This window comes from Drosophila melanogaster, chromosome 3L (genome assembly GCF_000001215.4).
Source record: "Drosophila melanogaster chromosome 3L".
Taxonomy (NCBI): Eukaryota; Metazoa; Arthropoda; class Insecta; order Diptera; family Drosophilidae; genus Drosophila; species Drosophila melanogaster.
In genome coordinates this window covers 461,658-479,660 of record NT_037436.4, presented here as the reverse complement: position 1 = coordinate 479,660, position 18,003 = coordinate 461,658, and the positions used below count along the sequence as shown (strand labels likewise).

At 42.8% G+C, this 18,003-nt stretch overlaps 1 protein-coding gene across 6 annotated transcripts in view; it reads left to right on the top strand.

Moving 5' to 3' along the window:
- Positions 1 to 18,003, top strand: part of klar (klarsicht) — a 106,532-nt gene that overhangs the window by 60,954 nt on the left and 27,575 nt on the right. For all 6 annotated transcript variants that reach the window (NM_001043111.3, NM_001274282.2, NM_079149.5 and 3 more), the window contains one exon: positions 17,103 to 17,480. In NM_001043111.3, coding sequence (NP_001036576.1) covers positions 17,103 to 17,480 — 378 coding nt within the window. The remainder of the gene's footprint in view (positions 1 to 17,102; positions 17,481 to 18,003) is intronic.

The following is an 18,003-nucleotide window of genomic DNA, read 5'->3' as shown; positions in this document are numbered from 1 at the left end:
CAATACTAATTAACCCAGTTTTTGTGTCAGTTGTGTTTTGTGTGGTCACACTTACCGAAGCAGCGTAATGACATCCATAAAGCGGGTTCCCAATAGATCTCCCGCCCTCAGCCGTGAAATTCATGCTGTAATTCGAGATGCAATGCGTTGATTTGTCTCAGCTAAAACAACCAAATAATAAATTCGTATTGTGGCAGTTATCTAATGGGGGAATGTACGGATGAAACAGCTGCTACTAGAGGGAGGATTCATGCATTTGGTCCCAGGGGTGAAACTAAAACGAGGAGGAGCGAGGAGGATACAAGACACGAGAAGATCTGAAAGGTCTGAACAAGTGGTATAATAGAAAAAATAGGATAAATGTCAGAACTACAAACTAGCTACTAGCTATATTGATTTATTCACCAAAGCAACACTTAATATTGGATTTTTAATTATGAAATGCTTTCCGAAAACTGCAGCCTGTGCTGACAGGTATCAAAAGAGTGATTGATGTTGGAACGTGTTTCCCAAGGAAGGGAATCATTTGTGATCTGATCACAACATATAATAATAACCAAATTTTGAACTAAGCACCCCATTTTCCGCTCTCAATTCACCGGCTAGGATCCGCCCAAAACAATCTCCAGCACATGCTACACTTATTATCATGCTCGAAACCAACCCGCTGCAATTACCATTTCCATTCCATTACCATTAGCCGTTTTCAGTTGGCCAGAGACAGAACTAGAAGTACGACCACAGACCGCCTTCGTTTCTCCTTCACGAAATGCTTTCGTTCCAATTCACCGGGTTTTCATTTGCGCTCCGTATCCGAGTTTTCTCCCTTCCCCTTTTAACCACCTGCCTGCACTTTGCACCACCGACAATAACTACATGGAGTTTTTCCATCCATAAACACAGAAAACAATTTCCCTTTATGCGTTTTTTTCTTTATTGTTTCTGTTGTTCTCAAATTGGAGTTTCTCCCTTCCTAGCATTTAGTTAGTTCAGGAAAACGGTGAAAACCAATCGAGAGTGCAGAAGAGCTGTGGAAATTCGTTCCGTCACCAGGTGATGCAACTTATCCGTAATGCATTTCTTGTGTGTGGCGGGCAAAAGTTCATTGCCGCCTTCGGCGTTGACCAAATGTTTGGCTCTTTCGCTTAATTACCCACCTGACCAAAAAAAGTCACGTGCCCCGGGGATCCCCCGAAAGTCTCTGCCTCCTCCTTTTCCGCCCAGCCACGCCTGCATGAAAAACGCACTTGACGTTCGTGACCTTCGCCGCCGGGCAAAGTTTTTCCCCCAGCTGTTTTTCCTTTGTGCTGAGCTGCTGCAGTGGCTGCATTTGCTTTTCCGATGCCGCGGTGACTGGAAGGCTGGAGACCTCCCCAAGTTCAACGGAAGCCATTAAAGAAAAGTCAACACCAGGCAACTGAAAAGCTGGAAAATACCCCTCGGATCCGCCCCCAAGCATAACATTACTTTTGCATTTTTGGAAGATGTTGGGGCTTTGATAACCCCGCCGCATCACCAAATTGAGCCAAGACAAACCAGAAATCGCAACTGCAAAGGAATTCCACCCGGCTGAGATCGAAAAGTTAAATACCCTACGATCGAGGCTATTTCAACTTAGATTAGGCCAATAAGTTACTAAGAGTGGTTGATATACATTATCAAAATATGACTGTGATCAAACTAAGGTTCATGCGCCAATCTTTTATTTATCTACAAAAATCTGACTCAGCTGACTAAACTTAAAATAGGGTACACAAATCCACTGTTTGCTTTTGGAGACCAAGTAAAAGTCATGCAAAAGTCTTTCTTCGCTTCGCGGACTCTGGGGTTTCGATTATCTGCTCGGGGGCATCTTTCTAAGCGGTGACTGAATGGGAAATTAATTCGGTTAACCCCTGTCGACACCTCCCACTCTGGAGGTCTTTCCGAACGCCAAAGCCCCTTAAAGCCACCATACACTACATAATACGATGAAGAAGACACTGGCAATTGGCTTTCACCATATTTCCCCAGCCAATTCTCGTATCAATTTAGACTTAGTTTCAACCGTATGCAAATAGCCCTGAACCAAGGAACCTTCAATCCTTAAGCCTCCTATTAGAGCTTCCCCTCTTCTTCTTAGGTCACCTAATTATGCAAAGAGGAGACGTACTTGTCTCAAAGGAAGCCCAAAAACTGCTCAAACTAAATGATGAGTTTGCCTCACCTTAATTCCCCTCAATTTTCACAAATTCGTTTGCATAATTGAGGGAGGTCTATAAAAGAAAAACCCGGAAATGAACTATGCCAAGTGAAAAAAGTGAACAGTTCACGCGCGATTTTCTGCGGCATGTGGCTCCGCCCTCTCACCACGCATTTCCACTTGAAATATTTGCGCGAAAAAGTGCATGCGGAAACGCAAAGTTGAAAAGCATTTCCATTTAGCCCGAGTGTGAAAACAATCTTTGGGAACACTGAAAGGCCAGAAAATTTTGTGGTTAAAAAAGGAGCACAATTTTATGAGAACTATTTATAGTGCTACAACACTTAATAAGAGACTTTTAGTGAGAAAATTAAATTGCAGACTACAATTCTTTGGAATGGGATTTGAATGCAAGCCGTTGTGACCAGCCTACTTTGGTGAAAGAAATGGCTGGCAGCTCAAGCTATCTTGAAGGCGTTCCTCTATGAGAAGCCCTAAAAATTGCAGGTCTTTGCCAATGAAAACTGACATTTGGCCTTGCCGCGGATTAGAGGTGTAAAACACACCCAATCCTCCGTCATTCTGGAGTCCACTAACAAGAACAAATTGCTCTGGAACCCCCATTTGCCATGATTACCACACCGAATCCAATTTCCAACCCAATTTCTGGGCAAAGTGTGGATTATAGTTTAGTTGGAGCTACTGGATTTGGTGCGAGTAGCGATCTTTTTGGGACCAGGGTAATTTTCCGTAATGAGGAAACCGATGAAGGATCGCCGAGAGCAATCTCTTCCGGCGCGGAACGCCATGGGTGTCATTTTCCTGATTTCCCAATTTCCCAGGCAGAATCCCGCGAACGTGACCAGATCGGAGACGGTCGGAAATGAGATTCGGGCTGCTGGTGCACCGACAATTATCTTAACAACAATCGCAATAAAATTTTCACGCGCCATTGTAAATGTGGGCGTGGCTGGGAAAAGGGGTCGGGGGCTGTGAAAATTGCTATCCTGTCAAATGAGCAAGCTCAACGGGAGAGTCGAGCTTTAACCACCTGTTTCTCAGTCTTGTAGTTTGGTAATTGAAACTCTTTTTTCATTGTCTTCCATAATTATTATTATTTTTTTTTTTTTTTGTTTTTAAAGAGCTTTCCGGTTAATTTAATAAACTGGGAAAATTGGTAAACAGCATTTAACAACAACTTAAATAAAACCGGACACCAGAGTTTCGGGTAATTAAAAATGTATTTGAAAACGAGTATGGGTATGGGAAAGTTGGCAACATTAGGTGGGTGGCAACTCATCATTTTGAGTGGAGGCTTTAGAAGGGGAATTCATTTATTTACTACTCCGAAACTGTGGGCGGCATCCGCTTGTTTCTACTCAAAAACCTAGAGATGCACGCCTTGGTTCTAGTTTCAGACTTTCTCCTGCCTGCACATCATCACCATAATGCAGCCACAACCTCTCCTTTTACTTTGTATTTATATTGTCTAATCGCGATGCTCTTGAATTGCCAAACAGACAACGACGTCCCATCCTCGCATTATCTGCGCAACAATATCAGTTTTCCGGCAGACAAGCCCCGAAAAATTGAACATCTCAAGTTGAAGGCGCAAATAAAAATTGATGGACGGGTGCGGTTCAGGCGCAACTTTAATTTATGAGCTGCTCAAAAAAAAAAAAAAATTTACGATAATTTGTAGTTGCAGCCGAGGATTGTCGGCAAAAGGTTGATCCAAAGTTCAGGACTCCTTCTGTTATGTAAGACAGTAAAGCTCTTAAATTAAGCGAAGATTTCTCTCATTCGAAAGCCAAAACGTTTTTCAGACATTTATAAAACCATCAAACTCATCAATTTGAATTCAAGCACCCAAAACGAAGATTCAATTTGATTCCTTGAGAGAAATGCGCCATCGTCACGCAATCCCAAATGACAACGTCATGGAATGGGATTGCTGCGATTGGATTTGGAATGGGATGGTCTAAGATGGTTCGGTGGCCATCCCATCCCATACCGTCCTCGAATGTTGCATGTTGTACTCGCATCTGTGGGCAGATAGTCAGCTCCCAGTCCCCATCGATCCCCATAGAGTGTTGAAAACTTTATTATGCCTGTTATCACTTCAAACGCAACTAGGAGTTCGGAAAAGGCAGAGATTAATTTGTGCCTTCGCAACCCGGGTAACCATTTCCCATTCTGTGGGGGCGTCATTACTCCCCGAACAATAGATTGAGGCTTGGTCTGGGTCTGGGTCTTGGATCGGGGTCTTGGGTCTCGAAGCTTGCCTTACATGTGTTCGTATTCCCTTGAATTCGTCTGTGGCTGTGGGCTGAAAAAAACACACAACATTGTAGGTACAACGGACTGTTGGGAAATCATTTAAAAAATAATTAAGCCCATGTCGCCGATCTCCAAAAACACGCAGCACTGAAAGCTCTACCCACATAAAAGGGAGAAACGGAATTATCTTGTTTGGAGCAGCTGACATGTGTAACATTTGTTTTTCGAGAGGGAAGAATGTGAGAAGTAGAACAAGTTATAGATCTCTGAGAACTCCGTTCTTAACATTTTTCTAGGTTTTAAAAATACTAAATGATATAAAGGGATATTAAATTATATATTTCAAATCTATTGATTGGCTTTAGCATTCCAAATGCCGCTTATACTTTTAATTCAATTCACTACGCCAAATGAGATTCCATCCTTCTGCGCGGTTGCTTGAAAAATTCCTGCAGGGAATCGCTCGCAGCCATGTAATTTCAATTAAAAAGTCGTTTGCCACCCACTGGGCCAACTGGTCGGTTGTCATCCGCTGTTAGCTCTTTTTGGTAAACTTTGACTCTATTTACGGATCGGCGTAATTAAAGTGGCCAAAAAATTGAATTTTATTGCCCCGGCGACGCCGCTTGCATTGAAAGTTGCAATGGCAATTGCAGTTGCAATTGCAATTGCACAGTCGCAGCAGTTGAAATTGGCGGAGCCGGGGGACTGAGTATCGGAATGGGAATTGCGGTTTGTCTTCTACCGTAATTTATGACTTTTAATTTTTACCACTTGCGCAAGATTTATGGCCAATGTGCAAAAATTGAAATGCAATCAAAAAATATTATGTTAACCTTTCAACCGAGGTGGCGAAAACGGAGTCGCACAAACGAAAATGCTCACACAGAATGGGGAAACCGAAACCCTGTCAAAAAAAAAAAAAAAAAAAAGCATTTTCCCTAGCTGCCAAAAAAATCATGGGCTTCACTGCTTGTTGTTTCCCTCGATTTCTCCCAAATTGATTGACAGGCCATGAAATGGCATTCAAATTTGCTGCTGACAATTTGTGCAGCTTCAAGTTATTAGTTGCTGTTAACCTTTGATCTCGAGTGCAGTTAGCATCATCCTTCGGTCGTTATCCTGCTGTGAGTTGGACATGGTTTCACCCTGGAAATATGCTCTTAGACCGCTGATAGCTGGGTCAAAGACCTCTCTGGCCACCCACTCATGCATGACCGATGTCTATGTCGATGCCACCCGTTCATTTTCCGGGCATTTCCTACTTGCGGCCTTGCCTCGGAGCTTCCCCTGTTTACATAAACAATTTGCATATTTCCACTTGCGCTTTTTCTCCTTCCCATTCATGTGTCTCAGCCATGCGGGAATGTCTCACTCTACTTGTCCAAGTTTTTCCCCCTTTTCACTGTCTTTCTGTCTCTGCTGGTGTAACTATAAATTCGTAATATTTTTAGGAGTTTGCCAATCCATTGGAGCGCATCAGGGCGGCAAAAATGTTGTGTGGAGTGTGGGGTGTATAGTAAACAGATTTTTCTATTTGAATTCGGCTGAGAAAATGAAAAGACTGAGCATCATCAAGCCATTAAAGGCCCCAATAAATTAAATTAATTTCTCCAATTAATTACCCACTATTCTCGAACTAATATTCCATATATGGCTGACTTTTGTGACCCTGATATCGTAGCATATGATGATTTATGCCTACAGATAATAAAGCGCTGGCCAAGCACAATGAAAGTAAGCTTCCAACTCCAAACAAACTCTTTATCTTATCGATTTCGTCTGGGCAATGTGGGGCAAAGTTTGTTGTTTGTTATCGATTTCTTCCGCCAGTCACATTATGTGTAGGAACTTTCTATCGACTGGGAAATGCATTCCACAAAAATCAGGCCATCGGCAATGCACAGAAATGTGAGTGAAACAGAGAGCGAGTAGAGATATGAAAAACCGCAGGCCAATCGACCGAATTCGTCGCGTGCCCAAGTCCCCGATTTTCTTCCCCCTTTCCGTCAGCGCCTTCCACTATTTTCCCACTCCACTTCACTGCACTCCGCCCACAAACACACCCACGCGAATGTCACGAGGCAGAAAATTGGGTGAAAAGTTTTCTTTGCCCCCGACCCCTTCACTCTCTGTTGATACATAAATTTCCCAGTTAAGTGGAAAAGCTTTTCTCGTTCGCTTTTCAATTAGCATAACAAACCACCCCTGTCCCCGACTAAATTTTTTCGGGCTCCACTTGAGTTGAAGATTTCCCATGTATGTGTGTGGAAAACTTCTACTTGAGAGCTGTCAATTTGTGGATTTGTGGGCCACCCACCCGCAACATTTCAATCCCAAATTGAAGCCCCAGCCCCACTAAGCCAAACAAATCATTTGTTGTCTCACTTCCCTATTTAGCCATAAATAATATATTTATAGAAGTTGTTTTCCCCTAATGTCACCATAAATTTCATTTGAAATTGTGTCACCACTAACTCACTTTTCCCCTTTTTTTTTCTTCTCTTTCTAGGTAAGAATCGCAGACATTAGTCCTTGGTATGACTGACTGCACTCATAACTCTAACCATGTATGACCGCCAAGGTTACGTAAGTTTTTGCCAAAAAAGGAGCAATTTCCATTGGTTTTCCGTTGATTTGTTTCCGCAATTAAAGTTGCCATTTCTCAGGTCCGAAACTATCAACAATATTTGCCCGTTCATATTTGCCATTATTTTTCACCGTTTTGGCATTGCGTGCAATTTTTAATTTTTCATGGCAATTTAAAAACGAAACCGAACAAAAATGCAGACAGCCATGCATACATTTGCCAATTGGCAGTTTTTTTTTTTTTAAGTTTTGGCGATGATGGCCGAGATTAAGGATTTATTTCGGACTGTTGAAATTTTTGAAATTTCATTTCATAATTAACATTCATTCGTGTCTCCATTCATTGGCTTTCTCTGTTTCAGTTTCCTTTTAAAAGTGCAGTTTAATTGTTGTCATTTACTTTTGGATCGCCTTTGGGTACACGTAATATCGATTGGTCTCGAGAAAGTGGTGAGGGGAAGATGATCAGAGTTATAGGTTTCTGTCCCAACTTCTTCAGTGATAACACACCATGATCACCATGATCATGTTTATATTAGAAAGTCCTGCCACCTCTCGTGCTGTTTATTAAACACCATGCGCAGGAAAATTCAGTTTGCCTCCGTTGTCACCGCCGACTTGATCACGTGGCGATTTTATGATAATGACCCCGCTCGGTCGCCGCCATTGTCACGTAAGGATTGTACAAATATGAGGGTTAGGTGCAGCAGCTTGGGTTCACCGAGAAGATTCCCACTCCCAGGCCACGAAAGTGAAGTCAGCAAGCCAGGTGCGAAGAAATGCAAATGGCGAGGCAAGGTGCCAAAAGTCGTGATGTGACTCAATCGCGAACTGGCGGAAATAGAGAAGAAAATAAGAAAAGAAAAGCCTGGAAAGGAGGGGGGAGGGGAAACCTTTTGGCTGGCATATCAAACTGCAAATCGCCGAGACAAAATCTCTTTGACAGCCTTCAACATAGAGGAGAAACACAACAGCAGCGAGTAAACCGATGCAGCAAAAACATTGTAACACTGCCGGAAGAGAGTCCACGGCAAAAAACAAAACCAAAACAAACGAAACAAAACAAAACAAAATGAGCGGCGAGGGAAAAAGTTCAGCATTAACAAAGTTCGAATTGTTTCCAATATCGAAATGCACTTTTTGCCTTTGACAGACAGCAACAGCAAAAGTCAGAGATACACAATCTGACAGCAGTCCAGTCGGAAGACCCGACCGACCAACCGACAGATGGGAAACCAACGAGAGTGGAGCCGAAATAAGGGAATGGGTAGATTCGAGGGGCCCACTGCGATCTGTGGATCTCTGTGTTTATGCTTCTTGGCATTTCTCGAATGCGCAGCTGAACGGAATGAGCTCGGGATCTGGCGGGGATGCTATGCTCTGCGGTTGCGACGAACTCTGGGATGGCCATGTTTGTCTTTATCACAGGTCGATCGAGAGCCCATCATCGTAGGGATCATGAAAATGTTGCTGATGCGAATTACCATGGCAACTTGTTGTGGCAGTTTGTTCTCTTCCCCAACTAATGATCAATGCATACGGACCTATCTGTTTTTCGATCTTAGTATTTGCTTATTTTTAGAACGGCAATAATAATTTATTGAACACAATGCCACAAGATATTAAAGGTGAGGTTGCGATTGTTTATGCCACTTGTTACTGCTATTTGGCAACTGCCTTCGCCAAAATTTTAGGCGTATGGGCGTGTATTATCCCCAACTCCAGCCACTACTCCTCCACTTAATTCTGCCAACGAGTTGCTCCCTCATGCGACGGCTGGCCCATGTCTCGTCTGGTTCGCTTCGTTTTATTCAAATTGGCAAATTGCTAATAAAGTTTTTCGCCGATTGCTGAATTGACAATAAATATTGGCTTTATTTCCAGCCGCGTCGAGTCTTTACGAACTCGGACTGGAGCACGGTGGAGAATGCAGTGGAAAAGCCGGGGGAGGCTTCGTCTAAGGAGGTGCTGATGTGTGGGGACGAGACGAGGGCGTTTATTGCGTGAAATCAATTGCGTTGAATAAGTTCGTTTGTGCCTGCGGTGGTGGTGGCGGTGGCACTAAAACTCTAAGGAAGATCAATGGAACTTTCACTCCCGAGGGAGACGTTGACAAATTCACAAAATAGGCTTTGTGTAAATTCAGAAATCTCTGGAGGAGAAAGTTTGGAGGAAACACAGTTTCATAGTTTTATTCTCTATGATATGCAGTTGTATATTGATCTAATTATATATTAAATTTGAGTTTGCCACTGCTTCAGCATTTCCTTTTCTTATCATCACCTAAAGTTGTTGAACCCGCCGCCTTTAACGATGATTATTAACGCCCCGTGAAAATTGTTTTGCGGTTGATTAAATAATGTCGCCGAGGTTAACCGATTTCGCTGCCGCGGTAGCAATCACGTTCCCTGAAAGATTCATAATCATCTGAATCGAACCATCGGACGATCGATCGATTGATCGGTCTGAGGAAAGTGTTTCCCTGACCAAAAACGTCAAAGGAAGAGGGGGCTTATGAAGCCATGGAAATCCAAGCGGCGGGAGGTTAAACTCAAGTTGAACTTTTACTTTGTACTCCACCCTTTGGGATGAAGAGATAAAAAAGAGGAGGAGGAGGAGGAGGAGGAGGGCGATTTTTTAAAAATCAATTTTGGATCGTGCTTGCAGGTGGCTCCGCTCACATGTCCAAACAACATCGTCATCATCGCCGGTTCGTTTACTTTTCGGCAGCACTGTGCTCGTGTCTCGGCCTGACCCTGCACCCCAGAGTTATGAACTTGTTTGGGGCCTAATGAGTCGGAGTGCCCACCAAAAAAGGGGGAGGAGCTGGCGGCTGCAGGAGGTGGCTCCTCCGTGTGCTTTTTTCGTTCAGATTTTCATGGCTTCTGGGCATGGGAAGCTGGGGCCATCGCAAATTGAGGTGTCGTAATGGCGGGAAAACTTGGGATCGGATCGGATGGGGTCGATGCGATGCATGTTCATCTGCCAAGCGGACTGGCGATAGTGAAAGTGAAGTGAGGCAAAGCTTTCATTGTTGCTGCTGACGCGGATCTTCAAAAGGCCCATGTTGTTGTCGTTGTTTGCCTAAGGATACACCCCTTGCCAGAAAAAAGGCGAATCCCCGGACCACACTCATTTGCTATGTTAACGAATTCACCAAAAATTTGTTTGCCATTTCTCATCTGTTAGATTTTAATTTGTTTCCTTTTTGCCCCTCGGGTTGGCATTATTCAGTTGTTTTTATTACTATTGCTTTATCTCGAGTTGGTAGATCTTTCTATGGCAGCTGCGGCCCGTAATTATGGGTATGGGGATTTGTCTTTTATGGCCACTCAATATGGTTAAATGTCATTGGAATGGTTTGCCAAAGGGGTCTCTTTGGATTGGGGTTTGAAGGAGGGATTAACTGTGTAACTTTATTTCCATAGAGAAGCAACTGACTAACAAAGAGGGGATTGATACGTATGTAACCATTTACTAGGCTGTGTGTAGATATTTGCAATCATTTTTCATATATACTTATCAGTTGTGTTGTTCAGCAGTTTAATGCTCTTCGGGGTTTTGCTTCTACTTATCACACATTTTCCAGTATTAAATTTCAATTATTACAACACTGATTACCAGCTGCCGCTTTTCCTATCCCTCAGCCATATCGTTTCAGGTTCCATTGCCGCTTTCAGCTTTCTATTTATTACACAATTAACAACTCGTTAGGAGGGGCTTACTTTGGGCTTTTTATTTCTGCTTTGGGTTTGGGCCTGAGGTTTAGCGGTAACTGAATTTCCCTGTACTACATTGATCACAAAAGAGAAGAAAAACAGGCAAAACCGTTGGTAATAATCTCATTTTAATTGCCTCTGGTCAAAAAACCAGAAAAAAAGAAAACAAAGCCGAACCAAAAATCGAATGAAAGTAGCGTAATGAACATTTCATTGGCCAAGCCCGCCATTTGGTTGCTCAATTTAGGGGGTTTTAAGGAGGTGGCCAAGTGGGGGTTAACCCTTTCCCAGTGAACAGAGCACAGCCTTTAGCAGCGATATTCCGCCCACCGCCACACCCCCACAAATCAAATTGTAACCAAATTCATGACCTTGTCTGTTGTCTCCCGCATCGTAGTGTACCCTGTTTTTTTTTTTTATCGGTTTCCATTCGATGTCAGCCAGCATCTTAATTGCACTTCAAGCAGACGAAGATGGAGAAGTCCAAAAAGTGTTAATGAGACGGCCAAGTTTGGTAATCGGATAGTGGAGATGGAGACCACACAAAAAAGTTCACTATAGTGGTGTCAAATTTACGCTTGAATATCTGGGTGAACGAGGGAGAATCTCTCCAGAGCCGAAAGTGAACTGGATTTTTTCCGCTACTCCATTTCGGGTCTGGGGCCATCGGCAAAATCCAATAAAACATGTCCACTGCGGCACGAGGCGAAAGTAAATCAAATATTTTGAATTATTGAGGAAAAATCAACAACAAATTGCCAATTGTTTGCCGCTCCAACCGACGATCAATACAGGCATGTACACATGTAGCTAATACAAATCCGATTTCGATTTCAAATCCAATTGTTAATGGCGGGCATATTCCATGATTGATTTCCAAATCGCGCTAAGCCGTGGCCAAAAATGGAAATCGAGGCAAGACAGGAGGAAAACTGGCGAGGAAATGCATTTGCCAATGACGTTTCCCATGCAGATGGATACCAATGACGCATTTTCACAATATTTGACAGTTCACTTGGGTCAAAAACCCAGAGAGAGGACAGAAATTGCCATGTGAGATTCCATGGCAAGCAAATGTTTATAATGGTAAATTATCTTGATTTCGGTTTCAGTTTAGCGCTAATTAGCCAGAGATCGTGTCATCTCAATCGGCATCCAATTATGTGCAATTAATCGAACAATTTCGATTGGTTCGGTTTCGCTTTTTTGAGGGGCAAGGCAATTTTCGGTGAGTTGTGCCCCTCATTCCAAAGCTTGAGCTGCGTCATTTGCTTAGGAAAATTATCGTTAATTGTTACGTTGCTGTTCTACTCGATTGAAGGTTATTTGAACCAGCGACAGTTTTTCCGCGGGCGGATTTAATTCAGTAGAGATAGGGCTTAGCTGAGAAGGTCAACTAGTTAAGAGATTACAGAAAGGGCGAAATGAAGTGAGAACAGAATTTGTCAAAAGATAAGGGGAATCATCAAAACTATCAGCTAGGGGCTTACAGAATTAATTGGGGTTAAGTTCGTTATTGATCTCGATTATATTTAAGATCGATTTACGAGCTCATTGAACTTTCGTCAGATAAGGAAACGCATTGATATTTAATGAAAGATTTGAAATATTTTAAAGAGTTCAATACTTGAATAGAAAGTTTCTTTATTGAAAAAAGCGGTAAGGCTTTTCATTGAAAAGCACTTTTCACTAGCGGATTGAAATAGATTTTTTTCACACCGTATTCGTATCAAAATATGTTTTTCCCTAATTTCACTGAAAATAATCACGGAAAACAGTTAAACTGGCCTCGGCCAGAGGCAGTTGAGTAATTTCGTAATCAGTTTCCATGTAACATGTTTCTAATGAGACCACAATGAGCACAGAGATTTTCACGACAAAGCGGCAAACTTGTTCTCTGGCCCATGGCTCCGACCCAAGAACGTGATGCCAACAAAGACAAGAGGCGAGACGAGACGGGATTCCGGCCATCATCTTTGTCGCCGGCGAAGAGTTGAACGTGACACTCGGACGTGATTATGTCAACGGTGTTCAGACTCAGAAGCAGATTCATAATCAAAAGCCCCTGCTAACCCAAAACTCCTTGTCCGATGCTTGTTACTCAATAGGCCAGGTCGGGCTCTAACTGCGTCTACCGTCTTAACTTCACACATTCGCGGGATCTGGGGATCTTCAAAGAGGTTTACCCGCCCGTCCGAGATAATTCTCGATGCATTTGGTCACGGCACGTCGACGACATCAATTCCTCTAGTGGAAACTGGAGAACTGTGAGTGGTTTTTTGGGTCAGCTGATTAATTGCACTTTCGGGGTCGTCTTTCAACCTGGAAAAGCCCATCTCTAGAGCATCTTCATCTCCTTTTCCCGGACTTTGTCAATTTGTCTGTCTTCCCCTTTCCGTTTGTATTTATCAACGCTCTCTCCTCCCTTCCCATCTCCCAGATTTCTTGGGTAATTAGAGTCGCTGCCTGATTTTCGTCTAATTCTATTTCGTTGAACTCTATTTTTAGGCCGATTTGGAAGTGTTCCAAATGTCGTGACTACTTCACATAAAAATGTTTGCAAAAAGAAAAAAAAAAAGGAACCGAATAGAAAACGTACAAAAAGACAATTTATTTTTTGCTCGTGCGTTCCCAATTTATGTGACATCTTGGAAATGTTCTCTATAATACATTTCTGGGTGGAATTCGGGTTGTTGTCGTGTTACTGCTTCAAAAATATTGACTATAAATTTGGTTTCTTCTACGAAGAGATTTATGTCAATTTGATAGGCTTAAGAGGATTTTTTGCATTCTTAGTATTACTTTTTATCCTTAACAGCTTCTTATAGCACGTATTAGTTCTATAAACATAAATACATACATTATTCATAATACTTGAGCAAATGACTTACCCACGTTTTGACCACGCCTTTTAAGACTTTAATAGCCACTGTTGCAAGACACTAAATAATGTCTTTTCTTAAGATTCTATTCATAATCGACCTCTGGTGAATTAAACAATATCTGAAGGCGTTGCCTGGGACAGCAAGCCAGCCAATAAAATGTAAACCCAAATTGTAAAATTCTAAAAACGCGGTCGAGGTCACGCACTGACATTTCCGATAATGAATGTACGATCCGGTGGGCCATTGTTGCTTTTTTTTTTTTTTTTTACACATATTGTACTATATATATAGCCCAAAGCAGAAGCCGATTACTCAATTCTTTGGTCATTCTCAACCACGCCGAACTACAACAACAGTCTCTCTGAGTCAACGAACCTGGGCCGCAGACATCCGAGATATAGAGATATAGATACGCGACGCGCCTAGCACACAGTTTCTATTTAGTTGCGGCTGGTAAAAATAGCCAACGCATTAGAGGAACTTATTTTGACCGATTCCGAGGGGCGATGAACATTTCGCATATACTGGCAAAGAAAAGCAGGGAAAATGTAATTCGGCAGACAGACTTTTGGAAGACACAGTGAATTCCAATAGTGCCTAAAAATGTGTTGCAATTCGCATGACTAAGTTGAGAAAAATAGACAGATTCGGCTGAGAAAAACAATTAGCCAGCTGGCAATAAAAAGTCAAGGGGAAAACTAATTTTTTAATGCGTTAAGAAAAATGCAATGTTTCAACAAGAGTATTAATCATAGAAAGATTTGAAAGATTTGAGTTGGTAAGGAAATAAATTAATCTTCGGCAAAATCGCCTGTGAAAATGGCAAGCTTTTTGATGCGTGCTAAATCAATAACCTTTTGGATTCGCCTTCAGTTCCTGGAACCTATTGGAGGCTCTTGTTTAACATTCGCAATTTCTGTCCATTCATGCTCTGAAATGGAGGGTTTCTCCCAGCACTTTCACACCCCCTGTAGGCCAACACATTCACTTTTCTTGCCATTCGTTCGTGCAGTTATTATTATTTTTTTTTTTTGCATCAGATTTCAATCTGGAGAACTTCGCACTGACTTCAATTTGTTTTCCCTGATTTCTTTTATTATTTCCTACGCTCGCCAATAATCTTGAGACCTCTCAAGAGTCTGGCGCGCAGAAAATAATAAAAATAATAAAATGAACGGCTGCTCCTCAAGTTCAGCCGGCGGAGATTAGTCACGAATTTTGCATAAAGTTCTGCATTCTAAATTCTCATATTTCCAGCGCTCCCCAAGTGGGTGGGTGGCGGCAAATGCATTAAGGCAATGCCCAGACCTCAGAGTCGTGCCAAGATTGGGAGTGGTTCACCTCAGTTTGGGCCCGGATCGCTTGGTTTTCGGTTGTGGAGCCGAGACCGAAACAAAGAGAAAGGCGTTCCTCCAAAAAAGACACAATGTTGTGGTTTTGGCTGGTTACACCAGGGTTGGGTTTGGGCTTCGACTCTGCCGGGTCTATGGTTCTTCGGTCTGTGGTCTTCGGATCTGGTAATGAGCCTCAAGTATCGCAAATAAGCAACCCACACCTGCCTCTCCTGATCCTCCTCGTTTTGCTGCCTGCACTCCACTCCCACTCCTCCTGCGATGAGGTCTTACTTGCCATCTATTTCCAAAGTTTGTTCTGTGCCAGGGGGGCTCTTCTTCGATGACTCGACTTGGTTAAGCTATGCTTATTTATCTATTTACCTAAGCAAGCAGGCCAAGCCTCTGACAATGAGTCGAGTCTGTGTGCCCCTCAGAATTCTTTTGTTTCTGCAGCCTTATAATTAGCTCTAATGATAAAATCATAATGCAAAACAATTTGATGCAGAAAATTGCATGGCTTGACTTTGGTCCTAAAATGGCGTTTGAAAAATACATTTTAAAATTTGACAAACTCCCTGCAGCCTTCAACTCAAAGAAATTATTAAAATTCCTTCAACATAATTAAATTTACTGCACAGAAATATATGATGGCGGTAAAAGTAACCCACCGAAAAAAGGAGAAAAATCCCAGGCAGCCTGTCAAAACTTTCCCGCTTTTCCCCGTCTCCAAGGGAGGGGGAAGATTTGCCAAGGCTTCCCCATAAATCTTTCTCGCAGCGCCGTCGCTTTCTCGGATCATTCTTCAAACGGAAAATGGCAGAGTGGAGTTGCAAGAGGTGACTTTGCGAGAGGTTTTGTGGCAGCTGCCTTTGAGTGTCAATTTGGCCATTACTAAAGGTAAATCAAGAGCATGATGAGGAGGAAAGGGGGAAGAAGGCAAGCTAAGCTGTCTGTCCAGGGAATTCATTTTCATAAATTTGCCATTGCTTTAAGTGAACCCCAATCTGTGTGACATTTCAATTTGCCAGTGCCGAAAGGGAGTCAACGATTTGGAGTTCAATGAAGATCTCAAGCAGGTGAAAATGAAAATGAAAATGTATGTTTGCATTGGGTTTCGTTTTGGGTTCGATCGAGGGGCTCTAGGCTGCGATTTGAGTAAGGATGTGTCCGGGGCCATAAATAAATGTCCGTGCTTTTGAACACTTTGAACACTTTGGGGTGAAGAGGTTGTTGTCTAAAAGCGCCTACTTTTCCCCTAACTTATCGATTTCTAATTTCAACTCTGCGCACCTTTTGTTGATTTTGCACATTTTGTCGGCAGTAGTGATGCAAGAGTTCGCCGGGTTAAACTGTTTGTATGGAGATCAATGTCCAGATTGTGGAAGCCCGTTTGGGAGTTTCCATGCCTCGCATGTGTGGGTGTCACTGGGTGTCACGCCCACCTTTCCCCTTCTGACCCCTTGGCGTCAATTGTCTTGTAATTATTTTCTTGATGTTTGATAAATTGAATATCGCTCTGTGCGGAAAATCTTTCTTTTCTCCCCTTTCTGTGTGATTAATCATGAAACAATGCCAGAGCTTATGCAATGCGTGGGACTTTTCCAGCTTGACCTTTGCCTGGAGGAGGATAAAGATGCGGATGGGTTTGAATGGGGATAAAGCCAAGGCCCGGCAGCTGTTAAAATGACAAATGAGCGATGCCATATCGCTGCAGATGGGCGGTAAATGCTGTTGCAGGAATTGGAAAAATTTCCCAATGGGAGGATGAAATCTTGTATTTAGATAATGTGGCATTAAAATTTTGGCTTAACGGAAAGCCAAGTGTTTATTGGTTTAAATAAGGAGTTAACTAAAGTTCATAAACAATAACGCTCATTTTCAACATAACTTTAAGGTGGTTTGGGACACTTTGTAACAATATCCCTTGCGCCAAGCCTTTCTCTTGCAAGCAACTCCACCCTTTCACCTCCAACCCTTCCCTTTCGGGCATTGTTTGCCTAATCAATTAGCAGCCTGGGCATATCAAGTATACGTCATGTTAGCCACATAAGTTGAACTCAACGAGCACCTTTTTAATTTCCCTTTTTTGTGTGCGCTCTCTTTTTGATTCCAGGTGTTGTACCATGAAATTGCATCACACGCTCGAGTGGTGAGCTCTTGCATTCGAGCCGCCGAAAAGGAACAGCAACTCCAACAGCAGCAGCAACTGTCGAGTCAGCAACCCGCCTCATTGACCAGCAACTGCTCCAGTGAGTCAACCAGCGAATCGGCCACAAAGTCGAGCAGCCTGAGCAGTGGTTTCGCTTCCGATCCGGTGACCACACCCATTGGAACCGCAGCAGCGGCCCCGCCGTCAAGTAGCACCCACCCATCCAAGAAGGGGGAGGGCAACTTGGAGCGACTTAGGGATCGCTACCATCTGTTGTATCTGAAGGCGTTCGAACTGCAATTGTGCCTGGATAATCTGCTCAGGAAACGCAGTTCCGCAGCGGTAAGTTTTCAAAAGCTACTAAATGCACTGATTTTATTCCATCTATCATACATTAAAAATAAGACCATAAATATTTCCGTTAATACCTTACCATTCGATACCTAGTATCGAAACCAACATCCAACATATATCCCCCTAATTTATGGCTCATTCACATGAACTTGAATCGATTAGGGATTTTCCGAAAATAACCTCTGCAGCCAGTGCCCTTGGTCTGCCTTCGACTTTTGTCACTTTGGATTATCTTGCTGACAGTAAAAAAAAAAAAAAAAAGAAACTCCCAGCCAGCAAGGGAAATGCATTCGAGATGCCAGGGATTCTTGGAAAGAAAGAAAATGCATTTGGCGCCGCTTTCCCTGCCAGCTAGTTCGCCGTTCGTCGCCTCGCATTACCAATTGTGGAAATTTCTAATTACGTTTTAGTATAACTCGGTTGCGAGTGATTTAATTAATTCATTTAGTGAAAATGCCGGCAATGCGACAAAAAATGTATTGGGAAAGCGCTGAAGTGCACATTGCATTGC